This window comes from Acanthochromis polyacanthus, chromosome 14, assembly GCF_021347895.1.
Source record: "Acanthochromis polyacanthus isolate Apoly-LR-REF ecotype Palm Island chromosome 14, KAUST_Apoly_ChrSc, whole genome shotgun sequence".
NCBI classification, from domain to species: Eukaryota; Metazoa; Chordata; class Actinopteri; family Pomacentridae; genus Acanthochromis; species Acanthochromis polyacanthus.
In genome coordinates this window covers 26,258,742-26,285,825 of record NC_067126.1, presented here as the reverse complement: position 1 = coordinate 26,285,825, position 27,084 = coordinate 26,258,742, and the positions used below count along the sequence as shown (strand labels likewise).

General features: G+C 39.4%; 1 protein-coding gene across 1 annotated transcript in view; it reads left to right on the top strand.

Moving 5' to 3' along the window:
- Nucleotides 1–27,084, top strand: part of LOC110958618 (ephrin type-A receptor 6-like) — a 176,862-nt gene that overhangs the window by 71,111 nt on the left and 78,667 nt on the right. The window contains exons 4-5 of the mRNA XM_022205234.2: nt 19,069–19,224; nt 22,442–22,777. Coding sequence (XP_022060926.1) covers nt 19,069–19,224; nt 22,442–22,777 — 492 coding nt within the window. The remainder of the gene's footprint in view (nt 1–19,068; nt 19,225–22,441; nt 22,778–27,084) is intronic.

The window sequence follows — 27,084 nt, the reverse complement described above, 5'->3', positions numbered from 1 at the left end:
AGGCAAGCCCACGACACACAGAGCAGCAGCAGTGCTGAACATTGATGGATTATCAACAGCGTGAATATAAATATGCATCTGCATACACACGTGGACAAAATTGTTGGTACCCCTCAGTTAAAGAAGGAAAAACCCACAATTCTCACTGAAATCACTTGAAACTCACAAAAGTAACAATAAATAAAAATTTATTGAAAATTAAATAATCAAAAACAGCCATTACTTTTGAATTGTTGATTAACATAATTATTAAAAAAAACAAACTAATGAAACAGGCCTGGACAAAAATGATGGTACCTCTATAAAAGATTGAAAACTATTTGACCAGAGTGACATGATTAACTCAGGTGTGTCATTTAATTGACATCACAGGTGTTTCCAAACTCATAATCAGTCAGTCTGCCTATTTAAAGGGAGACAAGTAGTCACCCTGCTGTTTGGTGAAAAGGTGTGTACCACACTGAACATGGACAACAGAAAGCGAAGGAGAGAATTGTCCCAGGACATCCGGAAAAAATGATAGACAAACATCTTAAAGGTAAAGGCTATAAGACCATCTCTAAACAGCTTGAAGTTCCTGTGACAACAGTGGCTCATATTATTCAGAAGTTCAAGACCCACGGGACAGTAGCCAACCTCCCTGGACGTGGCCGCAAGAGGAAAATTGATGACAAATTGAAGAGACGGATCGTTGGAATTGTATCCAAAGAGCCCAGAGCAACCTCCAAAGAAATTAAAGGTGAACTCCAAGGCCAAGGTACATCAGTGTCAGATCGCACCATTCGTCGTTGTTTGAGCCAAAGTGGACTTCATGGGAGACGACCAAGGAGGACACCACTGCTGAAAAAAACTCATAAAAAAGCGAGACTGGAATTTGCAAAAATGCATGTTGACAAGCCACAAAGCTTCTGGGAGACTGTCCTTTGGACAGATGAGACCAAACTGGAGCTTTTTGGTAAGGCACATCAACTCTATGTTCATAGACTCAAAAACCAAGCATACGAAGAAAAGAACACTGTCCCTACGGTGAAACATGGAGGAGGCTCAGTAATGTTTTGGGGCTGCTTTGCTGCATCTGGCACAGGGTGTCTTGAAAGTGTGCAAGGTACGATGAAATCTGAAGACTATCAAGGCATTCTGGAGAGAAATGTGCTGCCTAGTGTCAGAAAGCTTGGTCTCAGTCGCAGGTCATGGGTCTTCCAACAGGACAACGATCCAAAACACACAGCCAAAAACACCCAAGAACGGCTGAGAGAAAAGCGTTGGACTATTCTAAAGTGGCCTTCTATGAGCCCAGATCTGAATCCCATTGAACATATGTGGAAGGAGCTGAAACATGCCATTTGGAGAAGACACCCATCAAACCTGAGACAACTGGAGCTGTTTGCTCATGAGGAGTGGGCCAAAATACCTGTTGACAGCTGCAGAACGCTCATTGACAAATACAGAAATCGTTTAATTGCAGTGATTGCCTCAAAAGGTTGTGCAACAAAATATTAAGTTATGGGTACCATCATTTTTGTCCAGCCCTATTTCATTAGTTTGTTTTTTTAAATAATTATGTTAATCAACAATTCAAAAGTGATGGCTGATTTTGATTATTTAATTTTCAATAAATTTTTATTTATTGTTACTTTTGTGAGTTTCAAGTGATTTCAGTGAGAATTGTGGGTTTTTCCTTCTTTAACTGAGGGGTACCAACAATTTTGTCCACGTGTGTAAATAATAGCATTCTTTGTCATAATCTCAGGAAGATTTATAGTGAAGAAATTTATAAATATACATGTTTCACCTTTCAAAGTCTTCAGAGAAGCTGAGGTCACTAATGTCGACATTAGTTGGACTAATGACTGTCAATCACACATTAAAGGACACATGCAACTTGGACCTGTCTGTCTCTGTGATGAAACCGTGGCAAACTGGTCTAAAGACCTTCCCTAAACCAGAGAAAAACAAGATTACACCAATTAGATAAATATAGAAGCAATTTACAGAAATGTCTCAGAGCTGACAACATTTCAACGTACGTAATTAACACCTATAAAGCTACATTCAACATTTTCAGCTTCCTGTGCCTTTAAATATTTGGTTTATCCTACACCAGTTGCTAATGTTAAAATTCAAAAACCTAATTCATTCCAACCCTGCTCACCAAAAAGGAGACTAATCGCTTTGCATCATCCCCTGAAGCTCAGCAGGAGCTCACTAAGTGGAAAGGAGTCTTGTTTATCTTTGCCAAAGTGTGCAGCACAACCATCAGCACTTACAGTCTCGGATGCCTCACCCTGCATCGTGTTGTTAGGTGAAAACTGAGCTCATGGGCCGTTGGTGAAACAAGGGAGTGCCAGCAAAAACAGCCAAAGTGTGTTACATTATATAGCAAGCAGCTGAGCCCGAAAACAAGTTTGACTCACAGCATTTGGCTCATAAAGCAGAGGAGAGAAGCTGTTATTGCTTTTTCTTTTGTTGTTTGTTGGTTTATTAAACATTTTCCAGACAGAAAAACAAACACATAACACATTTCTTGTTCGTACTGACGCACCATTGATTGTACATGCATGTTCCTGTGGAAATCATTTTGGCATATACCCCAGCATACATTAAAAAGGATACGTGCTACAATTTCGGCACGGCAAATATGTTTTAAACAAATGTCATGTTGCCAAGGTCAGGTTTTTAATAATGTAATGGCAAAATGTTGCAAATAAACACATCAGCCAGGGCTAAATGTTGTCATTGAACATTTCTAGGAAATCTATTTCTTATATTCGCAGCAAAAGAACATGCCGAACATCTAAATTATGCAGGATCATGGAAACCAGCAAGAGTATGCTGGATTTCAAAAGCATTCAGTTGAAGCATTGTGTTCACCAAGAGTGCACACAGGCAGGTAGACCATCCAGTTATCTTATGCTGACCAAATCTAATGATTGGATAGCCTTTTCACAGGCCTGTAACTACCACATATAATGTGTTTTTTATTGTTATTTATTGACTTCTGTCAGCGTTTGAATAGACTTTAAAAATAGAAAAGAAATGCTTCTGAAATGTGTTGCTCCATTTAAGGTTATGGAAAGAGGTTGTGGTTAAAAATCCAAAAAGTGAATAGGGACTTGAAGCACAAGAATGGATGAGTTTACTTTTTTAAAATGTGGGCAGTGGACGCACTTTGCACTATACAACTCCCCCCACCCACCACTTGTACAATTGCAGAAGAAAAACACAGCACTTAATGTGAACTTTAACACTGAACGCATCCACTCATACATATTCCACACCCGCCCAGGTGTCAACACATTCACTCACCTGTCAAGAACACCCACACACACACTTTTCTAACTATACCCATAATAGTTTATTTTTGGGCAAAGCTGCAAAAGTCATCTGTCTCTCTATAGGTCAGTAAGAAAACTTTCTATCTCTATCAACACTTCAGCAACACACTCAGTTGCAAATGACTGACATCATAAACACCACCAGCACATCTTTGTTCGCTTTCGTGCACAGCGTATATGTTCTGTGTATGGAGTACAGTCAGGTGAATACTGTGGGACCTTTTCTGGCTTTCACTGAATCTGTGTACATGCTTTTTTTTCCCATAGACTGGCACATAAGTAGCTGTAGCCTTTAAAGAACCTGTTCCACTTGTCAAATGCCATTTCATGAAACTGGATGTAATGTGTAATCGAAACTGAACTTATTTACCTGGAAAAAGTAAGGCAACCTTCATAAGTTGAAATGTGTGTGTTCGTGTGCTCGGACAGTGTGCAGGGAGAGTGTTTCGTCAGATCATTAACAAGAGCAGGTTGTGCTCCAATTGTGCTCTGTCTTCCATAATTACTGGCAAATGCTTCCTGCTACTCCCATGAAGCCACACTTCATGATCCCGGATGACGGCACTTGTAGTGTTCTCTGTCCGTTGCCAGGCAAGTTCTCTGAAGTTAAACTGCTCCTGGATCAGAAAGGCTTACAGAGCACAGTGAGCTGCCAACCTGAAAGTAAAGCAAGCGTGCAGCCTTCACCAGCTGAGGCAGTGTAGCTGGTATTGTTTTCTTCATCTTTGTGTGTGTGTGTGTGTGTGTGTGTGTGTGTGTGTATGTGTGTGTGTGTCATCATGGCAAATGTGGTCCTGGAGACACTGACTGTAGCAGGAACTACCACGAAGCTGGTTGTGATTATTTTGGCAGATGGTTATATGTCTCTCTGTGGACTTATTTCGTTAGTGCAATATTGTCAGAGCTGTACCAGAAACAGAAAATTTACATACGTGGAGCTGAATTTGAAGTAATGGATGAATTTGAAGACGGTTGTGACTACTGTGTGTTCATGTAAATGTAATCACAAAATAACTTATTAGTGACTACCAAGCACTCATTGATTGGACAGCCCCACATCCCCACAGAAACACATGTAGTTGATTCAGTCATAGTATGACTAAATGCATGTCCTGCACACAAAACTTTATAGGCGTAAAGTTGAGAACAAAATGGAGTTGAGTTCGAAGATGAGTGTGATCTGCTGATGAGAACACATAACTAACTAGAAAAGTGCATACCTCCGCCAGGCCATCTGTCTGTCTGTCTGTCTGTCTGTCTGTCTGTCTGTTAACAGCATAACTCAAAAAGTCATGGACGGCCATCTCTCAATTGTACAGAGTCCTTCAAAAAAAATCCTGGATCCAGACGGTGATCCAGATCACCTCCAAAATCTAATCGATTGTTACTTTTGCTCTTCCGGACATCCTGTAAAATTTTGGTGAAAATCCGTCCATGACTTTTTGAGTTATGCTGTTAACAGACAAACAGACAAACAGACAAACTGACAAACTCCGGTGATTACATAACCTCCTGGCGGAGGTAATGAGCACTCATGAGTGGAAATGCTGGGCATCACAGTAGGTATGATTCCATTGCAAGGCAGTCTCTATCTTTAAATTTAGAAATGCTGCCTTTTAGCCACACAAAAAAAGAAATAAAAAAATCATTTTCTATACAGTAACATAAACTTAAGTGGCTTTTTTCCAGTCTAAATCCTGATAGCAGTGATGTGTTTTCTATTTTTTTTATTGTTAAACATTTAAAATTTTGCATTTTTATATACATTTACATTTGTATAACAAATGTAAAGTATAAAAGTTATACATTTACATTTGTATAGCTTCCTTTGTATTAGTCAAATTGCTTTTACAATTCTGTGTAATAAATGTTTGCCATTTTGTTCTTCATAGTTCATGGCAGCTGTGATCAACCTAAATCACCAAAATCATGTCGGTTAAAATGACTTTCTATTATGACCACTGTAGAAGAAACCACTTCAGCAATATAATCCACTTCCTCATTGTTCATCTGTATTCTCAGTAGATCAACTATCCTTTCAGTATGCCAAAATGTGGTTGAATACAGTACCTCTGACTTTATTCTGTCAAATATAATCTGACTCATGGGCAGGTCAGCACTGCAGTGCTTGTCCTCCTGCACTCTTCAAACACGCTGCATCCCAGCATGAGGATTTGCTAACTTGACCTGCTTTTGGCTCCTTCATTGATTCCTGTGCACATGTCAGTTTCAAATAACACCACAAGGGATATGACAAAATTAACTGAGCAGCCTGCTATGAAATTAACTGAGGGCGTTTAAGTTCTCACCAGGAAGGCGTGACCTTTTTCACCTTCTGTTTTCACAACATATTGTTGACTTTGCCAAGCATTTCTCACAGTTGTTTGGGCATGGTGCCATCATTTTTTTTTCTAGCAGCTTAACTGACAGTTTAAACTAAAACCTGCTCTGTCATTTTGAAATATATCAGAGTTCTTACCACTAATAGCTGCTGCTTCTACTTATCATCTACCAAATCCAAGTCTTCTCGCATGTCAGGATGCCAAAGAAGAAGCCTCCTCCACAGATAACTGGTAGACTCCACGCTCCAATCAAGCAAAACTGCACTGGTGCCTTTTTTCGCCCCTTCTGTTTTGGCATTCAAAGTGACACTTTGCTCATATGAATTTTTGTAAAAGTTGCTTCTAAATCCTGTACACATTACACCTACACACCCGCAGCGTGACGGCGTGATCTTCTCACTTCTCACTAACTACTCTGCATGTGTGGACATCCTACAGCTGCTGACACATAACACTTTTTGTCGCAGCACCTGTTATCAGTTACAGTATCACACTGCCATCATCATTAGTTACTTACTTCTTTTGTTTATCTGAACACCAAGAGCACTTTTGGATGACTTTTGAAATTTCCTTCATAGCGTGTTCACCCAGGGCTGCATGGTGACTTGGTGGTTCGCACTGTCAACTCGCAGCTTGAAAATCCCCGCTTTACATCCCAGCCTGGGAATGGGATCTTTGTGTGTGGAGTTTACATGTTGCGTGTTCTTCCTCCAACAGTCCAAAAACATGCTGAGGTTAATTGGTGATTCTAAATTGTGAATTGTGTGTAGGTGTGAATATAACAGAATTTGTTTGTCCTGATGTGTAGCCCTGTGATTGACTAGTGACCTGTCCAGAGTGTCACCTGCCTTCACCCAAAGTGAGCTGGGACAGGCTCCAGCCCCACCACGACCCTAATGAGGATTAAGCGGTGTATCGATAATGGATGGATGTATTCACCGAACCCTTTTAGTTAGGCAGCAATAACTCTTTTACTACTCAAAGGCTTTATCTTAAAGGAAAAAACACATTTGCAAATCTGCCCTGTGTGGTGCATATGCTCATGTAAATATTTTTCTTCTCCATACACTTTATTTGACTGGATCCTGTGGCTATAAAAGTAAGATTTAGAAAGGAAAACGAACGAGAATAGAAGAAGAGAGAGAGAGAGGGAGTATCAACAAAGGCATTTAAATTGACTGATCCATTTTAATTTCACTCCGGCTCCATTATGTTGTTGTTCATGTTACTAAGGGGCTGCCATGTCATTATCTCCCTCTTTTGTTTGTGCTGTTTTTGAGAAGACATTGCTGTTGTTTATTTTCCACAAGAAGGCCTTTATGCTAATGCGACCTCTGCTAAAGACGATTTGCTGTCAATTTAACAGCGTGTTAAAGCCACAATCGGCATCAATCATGCAGAAGGAAAGCAGGGAGCGAGGGAAAAGTTTGGGGCTAAGTCACGCTAATCTTCGTAGCACCTTATAATAAATTCATTAGGCTTCTATACATACACACGTCAACACACATTCTCTCTTCTTCAAGAGGCATATATCCCGGAGAGATTTATAATTGAACTTGGTAACACTGAAGACAGCGGGGTGAATACGAGTGTGAGGCCAGCTATTTTGGAAGCATCGAACGGAGGTTTGGACTAGAACTGAGCTGCTTTTTTTAAATGCAGCATTAAATTCAAAGGCATGAATCTGCCAAAAAAATAAACAGAGGTACAAATGCAATCCTGGAAACCTCTCCTAGTGATACTATAAAAAATAAAACATACTCACAGCTTGCTTTCCTGCACTCCGTTATCAATAGACTAACATTCACATAGAGGAACATAAGAATACTACAGGTGTCTCTAGAGGAACCAGATAAAATGAAAATAAGTAAATTATAATAGGAAAGTGCTGTTACAATGCTGTTGTGTTGTACATAGTCTCAATCACTGCTGTTTGCTCTTATATTCTGGGTATTTTTGGCATATGTAACTTGTCATCATTTGTATTTGTGAGTGTGGTATTCACAATCTCATGTGACCTGTATTTACTAAATTGTCCACGTTGATGAAACTCTGTCTCCCAAAAATTATATTTATATGCAACTAAACTGCACTTTCAGTAACATTTTTTGGGGAAACTTACTTTATGCTGAATTATGTTTCTTTGTGACGTATATAAATACATTTCTAATCAACATATTTTAATTTTATTTTTTACTGTTGCTTTTTCCTACCAAAGAATCATATGTTAGATAGGGCAGGAGTCATCACCATAGTAGCAAGAAAACAGAGAAAAAGCTTCAAAAATGTCAAAAAGGAGACATATTTTAACCTAAACCATGATATTTTCTGAAACCTAACCATGCAGATGTGGCCTGACCTGAACCAAACAGTGAGTGGAAACCAAAAATAAAAAAATGTGAAAATGTAAAGTTCTGGTGTACTCCATCATCCCTTTTTGATTTTGATTTTGTGCATTTTTCAAACTGGAAGACTTTGCTACTACGTCACAGGTGCAAAAATAAATTTGTTTCAGAATAAACTGACAGCTTTGCTATATAGGAACATCATTTTTAGAGACAGGTCTGTGCACAGAATAGCCAAATATCATCACAAACCTTATACTTGTGATACTTGTTGCCCCACTTGTTGCCCTGTTCATGTCACATTTCATTGGTAAAGACTAGTAGAGCCATACCAGAGATTTACTGCTATGATTATGCATTAGAGATGTCCTAAAACAAGTCAGTGCTGTCTTACAGCCAGTCAGGCCATTGTCTCAGCAGTCCAGCGCAGGCTATTAAAACAAAGCTTTACTGTCCACCCCGAAGCCTCTGCCAGCCAACGTTTTGTCTCTAAAGTAAGATTTAGAGAGAATCTCTGCTCTCGCTCAGAGTTAACGGATGTCTTCTGAGAGCTTTATTACTCTGTTAGTTCATTTGCCACAACACTCTTTCTGTGCAGCTATAAACATCGCTATAAAGGGATCAGCGAGGCTGGCCTCTGTAAAGTTCATAAAAAGATCAGTGTCTCTGATAATGTCACTGATATATAAGAAATGGCTGCCCCTGAATGAGCCCATCCAGCTCTGTCTTTGGTGAAAGCTGCCTCTGACTGCCTTGCCTTTTTTATGTTTTCATCTACAGCTCATTGTCTGGTTGTTAATTAGTTTTTTTCTCTTTTCTCAGTGAGTTTCCCTCTAACCTTCATCCCTCTTAAAAATATAAAAAGTTGAGTTTAGCAAAACATTTTACTCAGCTGGATGCTGATAATGGGCAAATTCTAATGAATTAATTTAATAGATAAATACATTTTTAATATTACAGAAAATACTTTGATGAAAGGGCCAATTCTTCACATGTGGTTTCAGTAATTCCTGCTAACATGATATCAGGCTAAAATAATTCTCTTCATTCCCATCTAGCTAATTTGGTTCTTTGGAATTGGTTTGATGGCTGATGTGTTAACCCTGGATGTAGTTCTTATGCGCTTGAACTTCAAATTCATGCAAACTGAAAAGAAACAGTATCTCTGTTTTTCATCAGTAGACTACCTGCTGGTTGTTGGGTTGTTAGTCCTAAAAATCATGGTAACACAGACTGAATTTGGAGACACAGTGTGGACAAATATTTTGTATTTATGTGAATGTTTCTACTTCTACTGGGTGGGAATCAGAAAGCGAATAGATAAATGTGCTGGCGATTTGTAAGCTCACATATCCAGACCTTTCTCTGCAGCACTGTGTCAGTAGTGGAGAATGATCTGACTGCACCCCGTCCTGATTCTGCTACAGTGAAAAAAAACAAACTTCTACCTTTTTTTTAAATTTTTTTTTGAACTAATTCTTTTGGGCAATGCTAAGCCCAGGATGCAGTGATGGTGTCCCTAAAACAATGGTAATGCAAGGATCTTGTTTTGATGGAAATTTGCGCACAGAGAGGTGAGCACCGTCATTCTACAAAAATAAAGCAGGCCTGTCTTATTTCAAACTTACCATTTTCAGCTTGTAAGTTGCTGCTTCCCATAGAATATTGGATTTTTAAAGCAGCAACATGCAATTCAGGAAGAAGGTTGCATCAAATATTTGATGAAATGCCAGACTTGTACCCAAAGTTTACACCCAGTCAATCGAAGTAGGTGATTTGTAAGAGTGAGAAACTCATCATGTGGGAGTGATGGAAAAATCATTAGTGTCAGGGCATAGATTGTATTTCAATGAAGCAACCCTGTCTCCCAAAAATGATGTTTCTTTACAACTAAACTGCATCCTCAGTTTTAAAAGGAACACATTTTCTCCCAGCTTACCCTTCTTTGTGAGTCATCATAAATATCTCTACAACATATCTTTGCCTTTTATTTTATCGCTTTACTGTTTTTTTTCAGCACCTAACCAAAAGCAAGTAAGAATGAAATGTATGTCCAAAAGCAACAGATCCTCAGAGTACATAAACATCGATCTTCTCAGTGAAAGTCCTGTCAGACCAATACCTCCACTACCTCTGCTCTCTCGTTCCGTGCTACATCTTACTGTTACAGACAGGGAGAAAATATGTTTCTTTCAAAAAGTAATTGAGAATGCTGCTTAGTAGTAGAGGGACATAATTCTTAGGAGACAGAGTTGAATGAAAACATAGTCTGGAATACAAAGAGAATCTGGAGACGAAGAAATGTAAGTTAAAAAGTAAAAGTATTAAAGAAAAACCGTGTCCTTGTTATGGCTGAAATAGATTTTACCTCACACAATGATGTCAAACTTTGAAGTCCTTCTGAAGTCATTCAAAACCTTGATAAACTTTCAAACATCTTTCAGTCTGTGTGCTGTCAATCGAACAGATAATTAACTGTGTTTATCCTTATTAAAGTATTGGGGTTTTTTTTACTGGCAAAGATGGCCTTCATTAAACAGTCCCATTGCTTTCATTACCAGATCTTCAATAATGAATCTCCAGTCATTGCATGATCTAAAAGCTAGAATCAACACAATAAACCCTGATGCTAGAAAATAACAGTCATTAACTGAGAAAATCTATGCAATAGATTCAATGTGAATAAGTGTGGAAGGTACATAAATAAACAAATCAAACAGAAGTAGTGAATGATGCTTGGTACGTGGAGAGAAGCTTAGTCTCTCTTCTTCATCACTAAATCAAGCTGCCCAAGTTAGCCTTCACTTCAGTCAAAGTAGCACGCTGCTAAAGTGAGGAAGCACTGACAGCAACTTGCCTGAAAAGTGGGTATAACACCGGATTCTAAACAGTGGCGAGGTCATCAAAATGTGTCCACAATGGTGTGAGAAAGTGAGATGAAGGGGAAATTATGTAAAATCATGACTTATTTGTTAAAAATCATTTCAAAATGAGGTAAACCTCTGTACTTGATAAAAACACAGTGAACTCATACATTAATATGAGCATGCTTTTCACATATCACAAAAAATATTGCTCATTACACAACAAACACTTATGAAAGTATATTACACAAAGGAATAAACAAAATGTATGTGCACATGTACATATGTAACAGACTGAAACCATAAGAGTGTGTAAAGAGTAAGCCTTTGCTCAAGTGACCGGAGTGCAACAGCTGACAAACTGTAGATGATGACAGTGACTAAGGATTATTATGGTGATGACTGTGATTATCAGCCAATACAGAAATGAAAGAAAGAAAGAAAGACTCATGTGTTTTGAGTTATTAGACAGTTAAAAACATAGTCTTCTCCTGCACTAAGAAGCATGCTTCTACTGGATCCCTAACTTTGCAACACTTGAGCAGAGGTGTGCTGGAGAGGCCCACTAATCCTCAAGTACAAATCAGAGATAGCACTCACTGCTTCAGCTAATGAAGAGAGCGAGGAAGTCTGATGAGTACGAGAGACAGACTGGAAGGGAGAAGAGACGAGGGCTTTTCATTTTGAGTGTTTGAGAGCGTTGCTGCTGATTACATGCAAAACTATTAAACGTGGGTTTCGGAGTACCACTGCTATTGCGTCTTTTTCTAAGAAGAAACCAAAGAAGACGTGTGACTTTTCATCATCTGTAGTGTTAGTAAGTAATGCATACTGCAATCCAACTAGAAGCAGAATGTGAGAACACAAACCAGCCCAACCACAGACAATATATCTCACTTCTATCATGGTACTGTATCATCTTAATATATCATATTGTTACCTGCAGTCGTTTTTGTTTTGTTTGGAAGTGAACACGAATATCATGTTGCATGAGAATAGGGCTGCAATTTACTCCTGGCGGAGTAGAATATTATTCTAAACTGAGAAGGAAAAGAAGGCTAGAAACTGCTCCACCACTAATATCACAGATATGGACAAAATGCATACTATGTCAGCACAGAGAAAAAAAAAACAATAAGGCTTTTATTTTTATTGTTTTTCTGTTTTCGCAGAAAGGACACTGAGGAGGGTAATATTTGTGTGCAATGAAACTGAAATCGAGCGCGTCTTCCATTTTTTTTTCTCCCCATATGCAATAAGTTTCAGCCTGCATCTCGCTTATAATGCCACCATCTCTGCAATGATCTCTCATCCTTTGCATCGCCTCTTCACCACACTGCCTTTGATTTCAAGAGCTGAACTATTCTGCAACATTTGTTGATGTGGTTCTGCAAGTAAATGCTGCAGAATTGTGCTCCTCTTGGAATTGTTCTTCTTCGCTGACCACCGGGAGAGGAACCCGGCATCATCGGCTACTCACCGCAAAGGCTCAGAGAGGGACATTTACACACCTGCATACAGATATGTTGAAGAGGAAGCTTATGCTAAGAAATGTGTTATGTTGAACTGCTGGACACAGATATGTATAATTTCAGATTCTCTTTAAGTAATAAAACTGAATTTTAGACTCTGTTAGGACACTAAAACTGTACCATCATGAATTCAGACTACTTTAGGTAAGCACTGTTTTTACCATTTTTACCACTGTTAAGACTTAGATCTGGAAAACATAGAGTCTGACCTGATAATGACAGTTGTTGCCTCTTAAAACTACCAAATAACATGATCTTTAAAGGATCCAATGGATACAAATTGAAGTATGATTTTAGTAGCTTTTGCATAAACACTATTAATGCCATGTTTTTTTTTAGTTTTAAAATGAATTGTAAAGACCTAGTGAGTGTTTAGCCAGTAATTATATGTCTAGTGTCCAGCAGGAAGGTTTCGTACTCATGCTAGATTCAAGGAAAACCGGTATTATACAACTAATCACATGCAGTTCTATATCTTGCATTGAAAGTTCTCTTTTTTAAAATCAGTTCTTGCATTCACTGCAAAATTCCACAGCCTTTTACCATGGCTATTGTAGTATAGTGTCAAGAAATCGTCTGGTTATGACAAGTGAATTCTATGCAGGGTATGGTTTGGGTCTCACACAACTCAAATATTTAACAGTAAGGGAAGATTGTTTTGGTTGCTAAAACTACCATGCACCACTCCAACCTCCATATCAGTTTATTCTGTCTGAGTGCATATAAGGCACACTAATTTCCATTAGAGCTTTGAATGCAGCCAGCTCCCCACTGTGGTGGAATCCATAGAAATGCTGGGAAACACTTTGAGGCATGCTTCAAACATCTGAAAAACAACTGAAAATACTCTATAAACGTCCTGCTACTTTTCACAAAAGGCCAACTACAAAGCAAGTATGCCCATCTGATCAATCCAACAAGCAAGTTGAGCAGAAGTTTTCGCAACGTAGACAGACAGGCAGAGGAAGACAGACAGGTCTACTCCCAATACATAATCTGCCTGCCAGTTGCTCTGGTGCTGTTCAGGTCCAGTGAGTGCGAAGTGGAAGGCCTTACCAGCCAATCTGCTGCCTCTGTGTCTCACGGCCCAGTCCGGGACTCTGAGCCCTGGGCATGAAGATGTTGTGGATGACTTCCAGATCTCATTAACCTTGGACTGGAGGTCTAGAATTAGATCAGAGACCCAAAGGCCAGTGGGTCAGGATACTGGTCTCTCATCCCCTGTTCAGCTCTGGTTTACGTGTTTCACAGGTGCATTATGACACATGGATACTGTCAGGTGGATGAGATACATTTAGATTTAAGATTTTTGGTTTAACAGATGTGCAAAAGCCCATATCTACACTGTAATGCGGATGACTTGCTTATGTCTTATAAATGTTGACAGAAATCCCTCACACATTTTGTGTTTGGGGTTATGATCAGCTCTCAATTTAATTGATAGAGAGTATGACAAATATAAGAAAAAGAGAAGAGAAAAAAGTAAAGAGATGGCTGCTAAAGTAAGGGAATATTGCAGTAATTGCGACTTTAGTTACATATTTTACACTTGGGACACACTTTTTTTAATGAACTTACTTTTGTCACTTCTGACTCACTGTGCGTGATGCCTGCTGAGTCGATATTTCTCACTCAACAGCTCCTTGCTTCCACACTTTCATTTTAAACGTCTCATCTTGGGCTTATATCATTACTTTGTCTGTGAAATATGCAACATGTCAGTGCTATAAGTTCTTTCAGTCTTAGTATAGTCGTACCACACTTTCAGACAGGAGCTCTCTGTTTATTTTGGTTACATAATGCATCATTTTAGAACTTTTCTGTCTTGTAATGAGCTGAGAAGATATAAACAACTATCACTAATATATCAGTGTCTATTATTATAAACCTACATAACCCACCACTCTTCCTGTATTGTGAAGGTTCTTCATTTTCACTGTTTATTTTTGCCTTGTGCATCTCACATGTAAGTTTGCACATTCAGTTTAGATAGATGCTTGACAGAAAATAATGCACTAACTTTACTTCATTTTTTGCGATGTAAAATTGTGAAAATTCTATGACCTTTTGGCTGATGAAACTGTTGCAAAAGGGATTCATTGTGGTAACACATACTCGGTTTTGCCCTTCTGCCTCCTTCCGCTGTGCTATTTTGCTTTGGCTCTCACGCTCAGTAGTCAGCGGAACATTGGCAGTCTAATGTGCAAACCCTCAGTCTTTTCATCTGTATGGATCAGAAATCATATTCATAGGGGAAATAATAGAGTTTTACTGTGAATAACTTCCTCAACATTACAGATGTGCGAGTGCTCTTATGTTTGTTTATAAGGTGAAACTTCTTGTCCTTGATGGATCAATAGTGATATTTGATTTGCAGACTGTGACTTCACTTTTTCCAGTCAAAATCTCCAGGCTTCATTCACGTTTGACAGGCTGTCTGCTCGAGTTCAGCGCGCTGTTTGTCACTGCTGTCGCCATGTCCGTGTGTGTGTGTGTGTGTGTGTGTGCGTGTGTGTGTGTGTGTGTGTATGTGTGTGTGTGTGCGCGCGTGTGCATACCAGCATGTGTGTGTCAACCCTCTTGCCACTGTGTCTGTCCATCCGCGGGTGACGCATGGTCAACCATTGTACAGCACCACTGTGGCCTTGGAACAGAGTCTGGCCAGACAGATTGCAGCAGGACGCTGTGAGGTTCGAAAAGGAACATCCCCTCAGTTCAGCGAAGGTCGGACAGAAGCATCATTAGGTTGACAGAGTCTGAAACAGGGTCTAGTGGGGTGGGGGAGTTGACTGACGGTTTTTGACTCAAGGACAAGTTGGTATCAGAGGTTAATGACGGCAGCCTTGGTACGCCGTAGGGGGATGCCACTTATCATACTGATACAGATAGCTTCTGCGTGTGTGTGTGTGTGTGTGTGTGTGTGTGTGTGTTTGTGTGCCTCATGCGTGGGCATGTGTCAACATTTAGCAAAGTTTCTGAATTCAAATGGACTGGAAATTAACACTTTTTACTCAAATTTATTCTGTAGTCAAACAAACGATGAGACTGTATTTAGAAAGACACTGTCATGACACTGTAGACCTGATTCAGTTGTAGAGATGACCATTTACAACTGAACAAACAATGCTCATACGGACCAACAACACTATAAAACTTCATGTCAGCCCGTGCAGTGTGTGTGTGCATCTCCCTGTGTGTGTTAACCTCTTTGTCTCAGTCCTAATTGTCCCCATTTGATCAGCGCACTCGTGGTTTCGGGCATTTCCTTGTCCTCCCTACAGCTCCATTTATCACAGGCAGCAATAGAGACACACAAAGGCACTCGGTGCTTCAAGGTGAATCCCTTCAAATGGCTCAGCTTGTGTTACCTTGTTAAATCGATGTGCTTGGTGACAACCAGGAGCAATGAAATCTCACCAGGCAGGAGACTTTTGCATGTGTCTGTGACATGGAAATTCAACTTTGGAGTTTGACAAAGGAGATGCCATTAAAAGGCAGCTGCAGTCAGTCTCTAACACTCAGACTCATAAGCTTGTTGTCTATGTTCTTCTGTAATTCTTCATTTTTCTTTCCATTTTTTTTTAAAAAAGGAGTAAAATAAGTTAATTGTCTGATGCTCTTGGCAAAAATAGTTTTGATTCCATACATCATCAATCAAACCTACATTAGAGTCTCATCCTTCAAATTACTTAAGAAAAAGTCCTTTAGAAAAAGAAATTTCAGTGCTTTCTTTTCTATCTCCTTTAGCCCAGAGAGGGGGATCTGTTTTCTATTCCCTATGTGACTTTTAACACAATAATTTTGTGTGAATGTAGAACTAATTGCAAAACACTTGATCACACACTTTCACAGACAGAGCTTCTGGACTGAGAGCAGCAGTTAGTGCTGAATTAGAACTTGACTCATTATGACAACATGTTTCTTGTACAAAACTAAGTTGTTTAAACAATTACACCAATCAGACACAACAATAAAAACCCAACCTAATATTGTGCTGGTCCCCCTAGTGCTGCCACAACAGCTCTGTCTGGGTCAAGGACATAGGACCTCTGGGGATGTCCTGTGGTGTCTTGGATGTTGACACTGCATCGTTTGGGTCCTGTAGGTTGTGGGATGGTTCTTCTGTGGATTGTTCTTGTTTTGGCACAACCCCTGGATGCTCAGTCACATTGTGATCTGGGGGCAGTGGCAACACCTGGTGCTCTTTGTCATGTTCTTTGAGCTGTTTGTAAATACTTTAAGTACTGTGACTTGTTGCCCTGTTGCCATTTTAGATATGCATCCATATTAATGTCACGTTTCCCAGCAGAAGACTGCATTTTAACAAGGTGATTGATGTTAGTCGATTCATCTGCCCATGCTTTTGATGTTGGTGATTAGTGTATGTCTGTTAGGAAAAGGTACAGAAAGTTACAGCTTGAAGTCGATCCTGCACAGCAGCATTTTCAGGTGTCCGTCTCATACATCTGATGTAACAGATGCACTCCTATTTTAAAAAAAAAATCCACCTGTCTATACTTGAGGCCTAACAGCTCATCTTTGACTCACACAAATAAGCAAGCCATAGCTTATTTTTATACTTTAGAACTGATTTCCAGCGTTTTAAGTGCATAACTATGATAATTGCATAACTGGGCTCTGAGTGCTTCCAAAACACAGATGGATTGCAGCTCAATGTGCTTGAACACATGCAGGAGGATTTAGATACAGACAGAACACCGAATCTGCTGCTGCTGTTCTTCTTACGTGCTGCTCACTTGTTGGACATATTCTAAAACTGATAAGTAAAAGCATTCAAATAAATTATTCTAATTGCCTCTATCTTCCAGGTAAAACACTACTACCTTTCAAAAGTTTGAGGTCACTCAGGCAATTTCATGTTTTCTATGAAAACTCACACTTTTATTCATGTGCTAACACAACTGCACAAGGGTTTTCTAATCATCAGTTAGCCTTTCAACAGGGTTAGCTAGCACAATGTAGCATTAGAACACAGGAGTGATGGTTGCTGGAAATGTTTCTCTGTATCCCTGTGTAGATATTCCATTAAAAATTTGCGATTTCCAGCTAGAATAGTCATTTACCACATTAAAATGTCTAAACTGTATTTCTGATTCATTTACTGTTATCATCACTGAAAAAAATGCTTTTCTTTCAGAAATAAGGACATTTCTAAGTGACCCCAAACTTGTGAACGGTAGTGTATGTACATTGTCCGCTGACCATCTTTCATGATATTCTCAATAGATATCTTCCTCAGCTGGCATTTTAAATTGCCCTAGCAGGGAAAGCATTAATGTTACTAAAAACATTAATAATGGATTCAATCTATTCAGTTATCCCAGTAAGCTGTGACAGTGTATCTCCATGAACAATAAGTCAAAATGAAACCAGTAAATGGAATTCAGTGTCATTAATTTTATTATTTACACCCTTGCTTTCCCAACTGTGATAAGTCCAAATGTCTTCTGTGGCAATGACCTTTTGAAAAGTATTTCCTCAAATAATTAGGCATTGTCCTTTTACAAACTGTGCAAAGCAACAGTATGTCGAGTAAAACAGATCAGAGAAGCATTTGTACTACTCTGACTGTGGGGTTCCAGAATCACGTCAGATTCGAGAACGCTGTGGATTTGTTGTGCCATGAGTGTATCACACTGTTAACTCGCATGGTGCAGACTAAGACACAGTATGTATGTGCATGCCAGGCATGTTACTAACAACATTAATGATGGCTCTATTCTGTTGTGTCCCAACTGTATTCATCTCCTAACTTAAATTTGCCATTGCTGAGATAATATTTGCAAAATATTTTTGCCACATTTTACATATGTGTACTTCCGATAAATCAAAATAATTGAGCATCATTGTGGTTTCTGTCTAGCTGTTATCTTTCTCACTGTTTTCGGTTGATGCATCTTTAAACTCATAACCAAAAATTAAAGCTGTGATCTATCCTTGCTCTCTTTCTAAATTAAATCCCTCTGCAGATTTAGAGATGTTGCAAGAAACCTCCCCTTAACGATGAACTTTTGAATCTATGAACCAACAAAGCTAACTCTATGTAAAACACTCGAGGATTATGAGGAAAAAACAGTAAAGCATGAAATCACCCTGAGACAGCTGTAACTGGTGAGGCATTTTCTGCCCTTTAATTATTCATTGAGAATTAAACAGTGACAATAAATATAAATTAGGCATTAAAGCTATCCTCCAGCATCTTCCAGGTAAACCAAACTTTCTAAATCAGCAAGGGAGAAGAAAAATCTGTGTGAATTTTTGCATTACATTTGCTTTATCTACAGTTGAGGAAATGATTTTAAAAATAATTACGGTGACTTGGTGTGTCTTTGTTTGTCCTTTAAGCACATTTGTTTTCATGTATGAACAATAATATACTTTTTAAATACTGAAAATAAACATGTCCCAACTCAAAGCAGATATTCTCATTAGCTTGATTATCCTCAATGCAATGGTTTCCAACCTGATATTCTTTAATTTAAGTGTTTCTGAAGGATGCCAGCATACAGTGAAAACCTTTGGGGGATCTTTCTGTGTAAAATAATGTATGGGGAGATACTTATCATATTTTCACTTGTAAATCCGTTTTGCACTTACAGCCTGTCTTGTTGTCTGTCTGTCACCCTCAGCATGCCACCCAGGCTTCTACAAGGCGTACGCCGGAAACATCAAGTGTTCAAAGTGCCCGCCGCACAGTTTCAGCTATGGAGAGGGCGCCGCTATCTGCCGCTGTGAGAAGAGCTTCTTCAGGGCTGAGAAAGATCCTCCAACTATGGCTTGTACACGTGAGTGTCCCAGAAAACCTGGCACCATGGAGTCAGATAAACCAAACATTCGCTAGCTTCAGTGACAGATGGTCTGCGATCCAAGTGCTTGTGAAGGTGAAACAGAAAACAGAATTATGCAGTGCATCTCAGTAGATTTGTATTTATATAGGAAGTATTATATTATTAAACACGATCTCAAAAAATCAACAGATTTTACCCAAATACACAAATAAACTAAAAAAATGAGTGCAATGAAAATACTCTTAAACACTGAAGACAAGCGCAACGCAAGCAATAGCAAACTGGAAAGCGGCATTTTTATCACCACCACTGTAAGTTATTAGAGACGGTAATCACATACAGTTACAACTCTGCATTAGTCATTATTTTTGATGTGTTTAAAGCCATGCCAGCATTTTAAACTTCACAGTCATTATTAGGGAGACAGAAATAGTGATTTTCTATTTTGAGCCGATTAAACTTTAATTAATTCATTGTAAATTCCCATTAAATATTTATATACTTGTGTATGCCCGACAGTCTGGGTAAGTTATTACTTTCTCCACAGAGCCGGTGGATTACTGCAGTGTTCTCTCAGACTTTGCTGTGGTTGTAAATCCAGTCTCGTCTCCAGGACTTATCTGGTGTGAAACTGAACATTAGAGAGTCTCTGGATGAATTACATGGCTTTTGTTCAGCTGCCTCGTCTTCATCGATGATTCACTGACTGTCATTACGACTTCATATTTGCATTAAATTACAGTTTAACCGGACTAATTCTCCTTTAATTAAAAAGCCATTTAGCTGTCACTGAGATAGACGGGGGCCACGTCTGAGAGCTCTCCAGGGTGGAGGAGTGTATTTGTCTTTTATGGGAAGACCAAGCCAAGTCATTGTTTGGAGATGCTGTTAGTTTATAGTGTCCTCTAACGTGCACTGTTTGCAGAGGAAAGGCTTCTCCTCTTTGGTTTTCATCTCTTTACACTCAAAAGATATGTTTATGAGCTTCTGCCTGTTGAAATATATGCTTTTTAAGCTGCAGACTTTTCCGATCAGTTTCCTATTTATTGGACTTCGTCTTGAGCAGTTTTCATAGGGATGAAATGCAGTCTTACCTACTCTGCGTACCTTTCCACAAAGTCTGAAAACTAAGTGCTGATCAAACAGGTTTAGGTATGCCAACCAAGCAATATTTATTTTAAGATACTCTAGACACCTGGTTCAGTATATTAAGTTGTGATTCAGTTTCTTGTTCAATGGCTTGTCTACAGTTGTATCTTCCGGGCGCAAATTCAAAATCTTCAAGGCCACTTTTTCTGCACACACAAACACAGTGTATGATGAAGCCTTGTGGGGGTGTGACAACCATGCAAACTAAAAAGACTTGACTCGTGTGCCACGTCCTCTTTTTGCAAGATGTGAGCTCTGTGTTTACTCACAAAATGCATTTTAATCAGGGACTTGTAGGGCAGGACATAAACCATTTGCTTGTTGTTGAAGTCAGAAAGAAAGAAAGTAAGAAAGAAAGAATGAAAGAAAGAAATGGAGATTAAAGACTGAGGTCCTAAGAGGAAGACAAAGGTAGACTGAAAGAAAGAGAAGATGTCACAGGAGGAGAGATAAAGGTGGAGGGAAAGTGTAAAGGCTGGACAGAGTAGACAGTGAAGTGAGAAAGGAAGGAGGGCTCTGATACCAATCTGCCCCTAGAGAAGAATAGGAGCTGATTGATGGCAGTGGGGTTGCTCTGCAGGAGGGGAGGTGGGTGGATTCTCCTCGATGGAGAGAATAGAGGAGGTGAGATAATGGCCGACGGAGGCAGAAAGAGATAAAGAGAGAGAATGGACACACGCTGACAGAAGTGGAGGAGCGGTAGGAGGAGCTCTGCTGTCTGCTGAGATTTTTAGCAATGGTGGGGAGAGAAAGGGATGGAGGGATGGTGGAGGAGAGAGGAAACATCCCATTGTCCTGGCAGACAGTGAGCTTGGCAGGACGGGAGTGTTCAAATCCCTCAGGCCTTTTAACTCCACCCTGTTGACAGCTGGCTGGCTGGTATAGCACAATGCTTACCCCGACACACAAACATGCGCATCTAAGGAACACAGAAATACCTCGACAAAGTGAAGTGAAAGGAATAACTTAAAACATTTACTGCACGGGTGAGGAATGCATAAGGAAGAGTTGTGTGGGGCAGCAGAATGTGATAGTGCCTGTGTGAAATACAGATAACAGTTTTTAGGTGAATTCTTTAGTTGTCTCTAATACAGATTAACAAACTGTGTTGACTCTAAGAGCTTTAGCAAAAAGCAACTCAGTGTCTTTTAGGTTCTTGAAGACATTTCACTGCTCAGTTCAGAGGTGAAGAAGCCTTTTAGATGAGAGGTAAAGCATCTTTAGAAAGCAAAAAGAAAACTCCAGTTGCTTCTTTCTCAAGCTTTTAAGACCACCATGACCTGAATGACTAAGAATCTACACAAATATACTATGTTGATATTTGTTCAGAAGATCGTTTTAGCTGTGATGCATCTCGGGGCAATTCTGGGTTCTCTGCTTTTCTCAAGATATCCTCTTTTTTTACAGTAAGTCACAGCAATAAGAGAGTGTTTTAAATTGTTATATTTTATCTTGATGAGATGCAATCCTATCTTCCTTCCTGCGAAGTGATATTCTTGGCTCGGTTACTCGAAAAGATTGCCTTCGTGGGATTAAGTGTCCCCAGATCCAGTGGTGGTGGAGAAGAGCAGCAGGTGGTTGATGGCAACTCTCAATTAACCCGCATAACCAGGTTATAGAGGCTAATTGGTATCCTTAGGCCTATGACAAGTCATCAGACAAAGTTTTGTTAGACTGTTCTCCCAAGAAGAATGACAGCTGTGTGGAAAAATAGTCATTAAAAGCCCTAACCCTACCTCTAGCCAGGTAGTTTTCAGTTCTTACCCTGATCAAATCTTAACCAGAACACGGTTACTTTCTAAAACCCATGTATTATTGATTAAATTTGAAAGACACAGATCAACCAATCAGCAGTCATCAGATTAACACCTATATGAGTTGTTCTTTTTCACTTGATGATCTGTTGAGTTGCCACTCAGGCTCCTGAGTTGTTGAATGATCTGCTGTTCAAATTCCATACCACTAATCCTTTTTTCTTAAAGTCAGTGAAAGTGGATCTTTTAAAGGCAGATTTTACATGTTACGTTATTTTATTCAGTTCATTGAATTTCGTTCTCATCGCCAGGCCCTCCATCTCCTCCCCGCAATCTCATATTTAACCTGAACGACACCTGCCTGATGCTGGAGTGGTCGCCGCCGAGCGACACCGGAGGCCGCCGGGACCTCACCTACAACGTCCAGTGCAAACGCTGTGGCCCCGAGCCCAACCAGTGCCAGCTCTGTGAGGAGGACCTTCGCTTCCTGCCGCGTCCGTTAGGCCTCACCAACGGCACCGTCACTGTCATGGACTTCTCTGCACACGCCAACTACACCTTTGAGATTGAGTCACTCAACGGCGTGTCAGACATGAGCTCCTTCCCTCGCCAGGTGGCCATCATCACCGTCAGCACCGATCAGGGGGGTGAGTATGAATTATTTGACAATGACTTCACATTAAGACTATTTTTCAGCATAGGACTTATAAAAGGGAGCTTATGTATTGTAAAGGTGAGAGGTCACTTCAGTCTAATTTAATAAACTTGTCTGGTGCTTTCACACCACTCTTCTAATGTGTTGCCACCATACATCTGAAATGAAATGAAGCGTGGGATCACAGACTAATAAGCTATTAATTAGATGTCATAATTTTAACACATGTTCATTTATTACCTACAATAATTTATATCAAAGTTTTCTCTTTTTGTACATACATGAAAAAAATGGCTGCCATATTGGAAATGACAGCAGCTAAACAGATGTAAAGCATTAGGTGTGTACTGCCATTTTATTAGGCACGTCTAAGTATGTAAATCTCACCAGGAAAGTGACATAGTGAGCGATAAATAATCAAGCAGTGACATTATGAATCTTCACCTGAAGGCTCAGAAAATGTCAGAGGTGTTAGTTGCTCATTGAACAAACTTTATTCTATATGGACAGTATTCAATGAAACCATACCATTGAGCTGCCACTCATTTTTTCTTTTTTCTTTTTACCATATCTTTTTACTCTTTGCTTTTTACCATATCTATTGGCTGTAACAATTCACAAAATGAGCAACAGTCAACGTGCTAATTTAGTAGCACCTAACTCAGTAGAATGTTCAATACAGATGTCGGGTAGAGATCGGCAGCTCTGAGCCTGCTGTGTAACTCTCCAGTGTCTCCTTAGTGTCCAGCTCACCTTTAATCAAGTGACAACTATCCTTTTAGCAGCTTTCCTGCATTAGCGCTGTCTGCCACAATAACTAAGGGAGTCATTTTTCAAACATTGTCATACTTATCAGGTGACTTCGACTTTTTAATGATGGCTTAGACTACCTGCCAACACAGACAGTTCAGTACAGTCCATAGAAACACAGCACAGAAATTCAGTCTACTAGTGGAGCAGGCTGCTGAGCTAAGAAAAAAACGGCAACTGCAAGTCGTGGGGATAATGCTGCAGCACTAGTAACAAAGGGACAGGACTTTGACCTCATTTAGGAGTATTTTCATTTAGTCCCAAAGATAACACGGAGCTAGCTAACAGAGAAAGCTGTAGATATTTTTTTTTAATATCCACAACCAAACAACCAGTTGTGAGAGACAATCTGCAATACATGTCCCGCAAGTTATTAATCAGCCACCCAATTCTTACGAAACCCACAACATCCAATGTAGGATGTCTCAACCATAGCTGTGACATTATCAATTCTACTTTCCCATTACACTACTACACTAGCTACTTCTTCATTTTTTGACCCAACCCACCCAAACCCCTGATACTTTCTAATAAGCTTCCCTTAATGTCAGAACCACATCACTCTCCGCCTCACTAGTGTTCACTATTTGCCTTAAGAGAGTTGTGGCTAATGAGGACAACAGGTCAAACCTCCATTCACACCTCAAAATGCATCGCTCACTGTCTTCTGTAGAAGTGAAACCATTGTTAAAGATTACCTCTACCTCAGGCTCTCCAGTCACAGCCATGAAACCCATAAAAAGCCTACAACAACCAACTATAGGAGGCACTTTTGCTACATTAACAAGATGCAAAAATGGAAAAAATGCCCGGAAACAGGGTGCTCTGGTAAGAATCTATGGAGATACAGTGCTTGTATGTTATACATGCTACGAGTTCTATCTCCAACAGCTCAGCTTTTTCCTCTTTTTTTAAATACCTTTGTTTACACCATACATCCTGGTGAGATGTTACGAAGGTGTGAAAAAATAGATAGCATCCAATTCTACATGCAGGTTTCAAGAATCTGCTTTGCAGGCGTTTTATGAAAGTTGAAATGCATTCAGCACTTTCTCCGACCTGAAGGATGCACGCAGTGTTATTTGGTGAAAAACACTGACTGTGAAGAGCATTTTGTTTGTTTACAAGTGAGCTCTGTACAGCCCCTTCTATTGTTTCCAATATTTCTGCAAGTTCTAATGCATGTAATTTGTGAATAAACCCCCCAAAAGTTTGTTTTTTTTAAGAATATGTTATTTTTCACATTGTTTTTGTCAGATTAATATCTTTTGTTTGTTTTTTTAAGAATATGTTATTTTTCACATTGTTTTTGTCAGATTAATATCTTGCACATATATAGTTGATTAGATTAGAGTCAACTTTGTTGTCATTAAACAGATGAGTGGTCATAAGACCACTACAATGCGGTAAGAACCTCTTAAATTCACAACACCAAGTGAGCAAAGAAGCCTCTGATGTACTGAGTACATGGTAAAACTGGATTCATATCTTTGTAGTTTAACTTTAAAATTTGATGATATCTTGCTTATGCATGGTAAATATGAAAAACCAATAGATAACTGGAATTACTACTGTATATGTACCTTTGCCATACCAACCATGCTGCTTATCTCTAGGTCTGTCCCAACATGACCTTTGACCTTTTGGATATGAAATGTCATCGCTCCATCATTTGACACCGTTTGTGTTCAATTTTGTCATGTTTTATGAAATAAAAATGACCTTTGACCAACAAATGGGTTTGTCAATAAGTCCAAGTGGACATCTGTGGAAATTCTGAAGAAATTCCCATAAGGCGTTTAAGTGATGTCTTATCTATAAGAATAGAAGAGATGGATGGATAACAAACATGATTCTTTTGGTATCATTTGTGCATCAATAGCAGCAGCAACTCCTTTGTCATGATTATGACTTCTAGTATTTCCCACTCCTTGTTTGATTTCTTAGAACATAATTTATTCTCCTTAATATTAACCACCATAAGATAATCAGAATGACTGTATATTTTGGAGCGTGGTAATTTGTGGTCTAAGTATTCATAGTAATAGGAGGCCTTGGTAGAAGGTTGCATTCTTTAAGTGCTTTTTCAGATTTGTGTTTCTGTGAAATATACGTTATTTACTGTCTTTGATTTGTAGTCTTAGATGCAGTTAGCAGAGAAAGACAGCCCTATAGTTACGTCAGAATGATAGTCAGTACATTTTCCTCCAGTATTTGTGGTTTGTTCCCTAAACCACTGCTGTAAATGACAGCAGAGGCCCAAGAAGTGTCTGTCTCTACCTATCTATCCACCCCAAATAAGATTTTTTTTTTTTTATGCTGAAAGCCCCATATTTCCTTTGGGAGATTGTTTGGTGTATAGCATGCTTATGCTTTTAATTTGTGATTTGCAAACACTGTGTTTTCAGTTTTCCCCTCCTCCCTCTGCTACCCTCCCCTGCCTATTCTTTCGCCTCTTTTTTTTTTCCTGTTGGTTGTTTGCCCTCCTCCCTCTTGCTCGCTCTCTCCTGTTTCCTGTTTTCAGACGTTTGTTTTTATTCTTTGTTCTCTCCTCCTTCTTTTGTTCCTTCTCTCCATCCTTCTGTTGCTGTGGGAGGCTGGGAGAAATAGATTTTCTCATACAGCCAAAACACATTAAATGCATTATTCTGTGTCACTGGGGACAACTCGAGCCTTTACAGGTAACTCAATGTAACACGCAGCCTTTTTATTTCATTAAGATGCCCAGTTTAGCACATAGTCGTGGCAGGCCTCTGGGCTGTATACAAGACCAATTTCAACACTAATATACCCAGCTGCAGCTATTTAAAATTCCCAAGAGACACAGCAGATTTATGGCCCTCAGCCAGTGGAAAGCAGACTGATGATGTATTTTACCACTATCACCTTGACAGAAACTAGGGTTTGGTCAGTGAGTCAATGGTTTGTGTCATTTAATTAAATTTAAATCATGAAAGATTATTGATTATATTGCTGGTTGTGTGCAGGCTATAATTATGAAGAGTGCCATCAGCGAGCCCAGGCGCCGATGATCCGACTATGATGTATTCTAAAATATTTGTGAATATTTCTTCTTCTCGTGGCAAGTGTCATGTTGTCAGTGCTAGCAAATAATGAATAAACAAATCTTTTCAACTGTGGCGCTTTCAAATTTGGATCTCAGCTCCATGCTGGCACATGTGTGCTTCCAGTTTAGCACTACACGTTGAAGGTGACAAACCTCTCAGTTTCCCCAACAGATGGAACCATTACTACTTTAAACAGCAGTGTACCAAATCTCACAAGCATTAGAACAAAATGTAGTGTATTTTATGCAGTGCAAGTGTTCACTTACATATTTTTCCTCAGGGATGGACAAGCCTGTTTAAAACCACAGAAAAATTGCATGCTTGACTTAGTTCTTGTATTAACTTAACTCCGTCAACGCCCTATAGACTGTAGATGATATTTACCAGACTCATTGTTGCACTTGTCTTTTAATAACTGTTT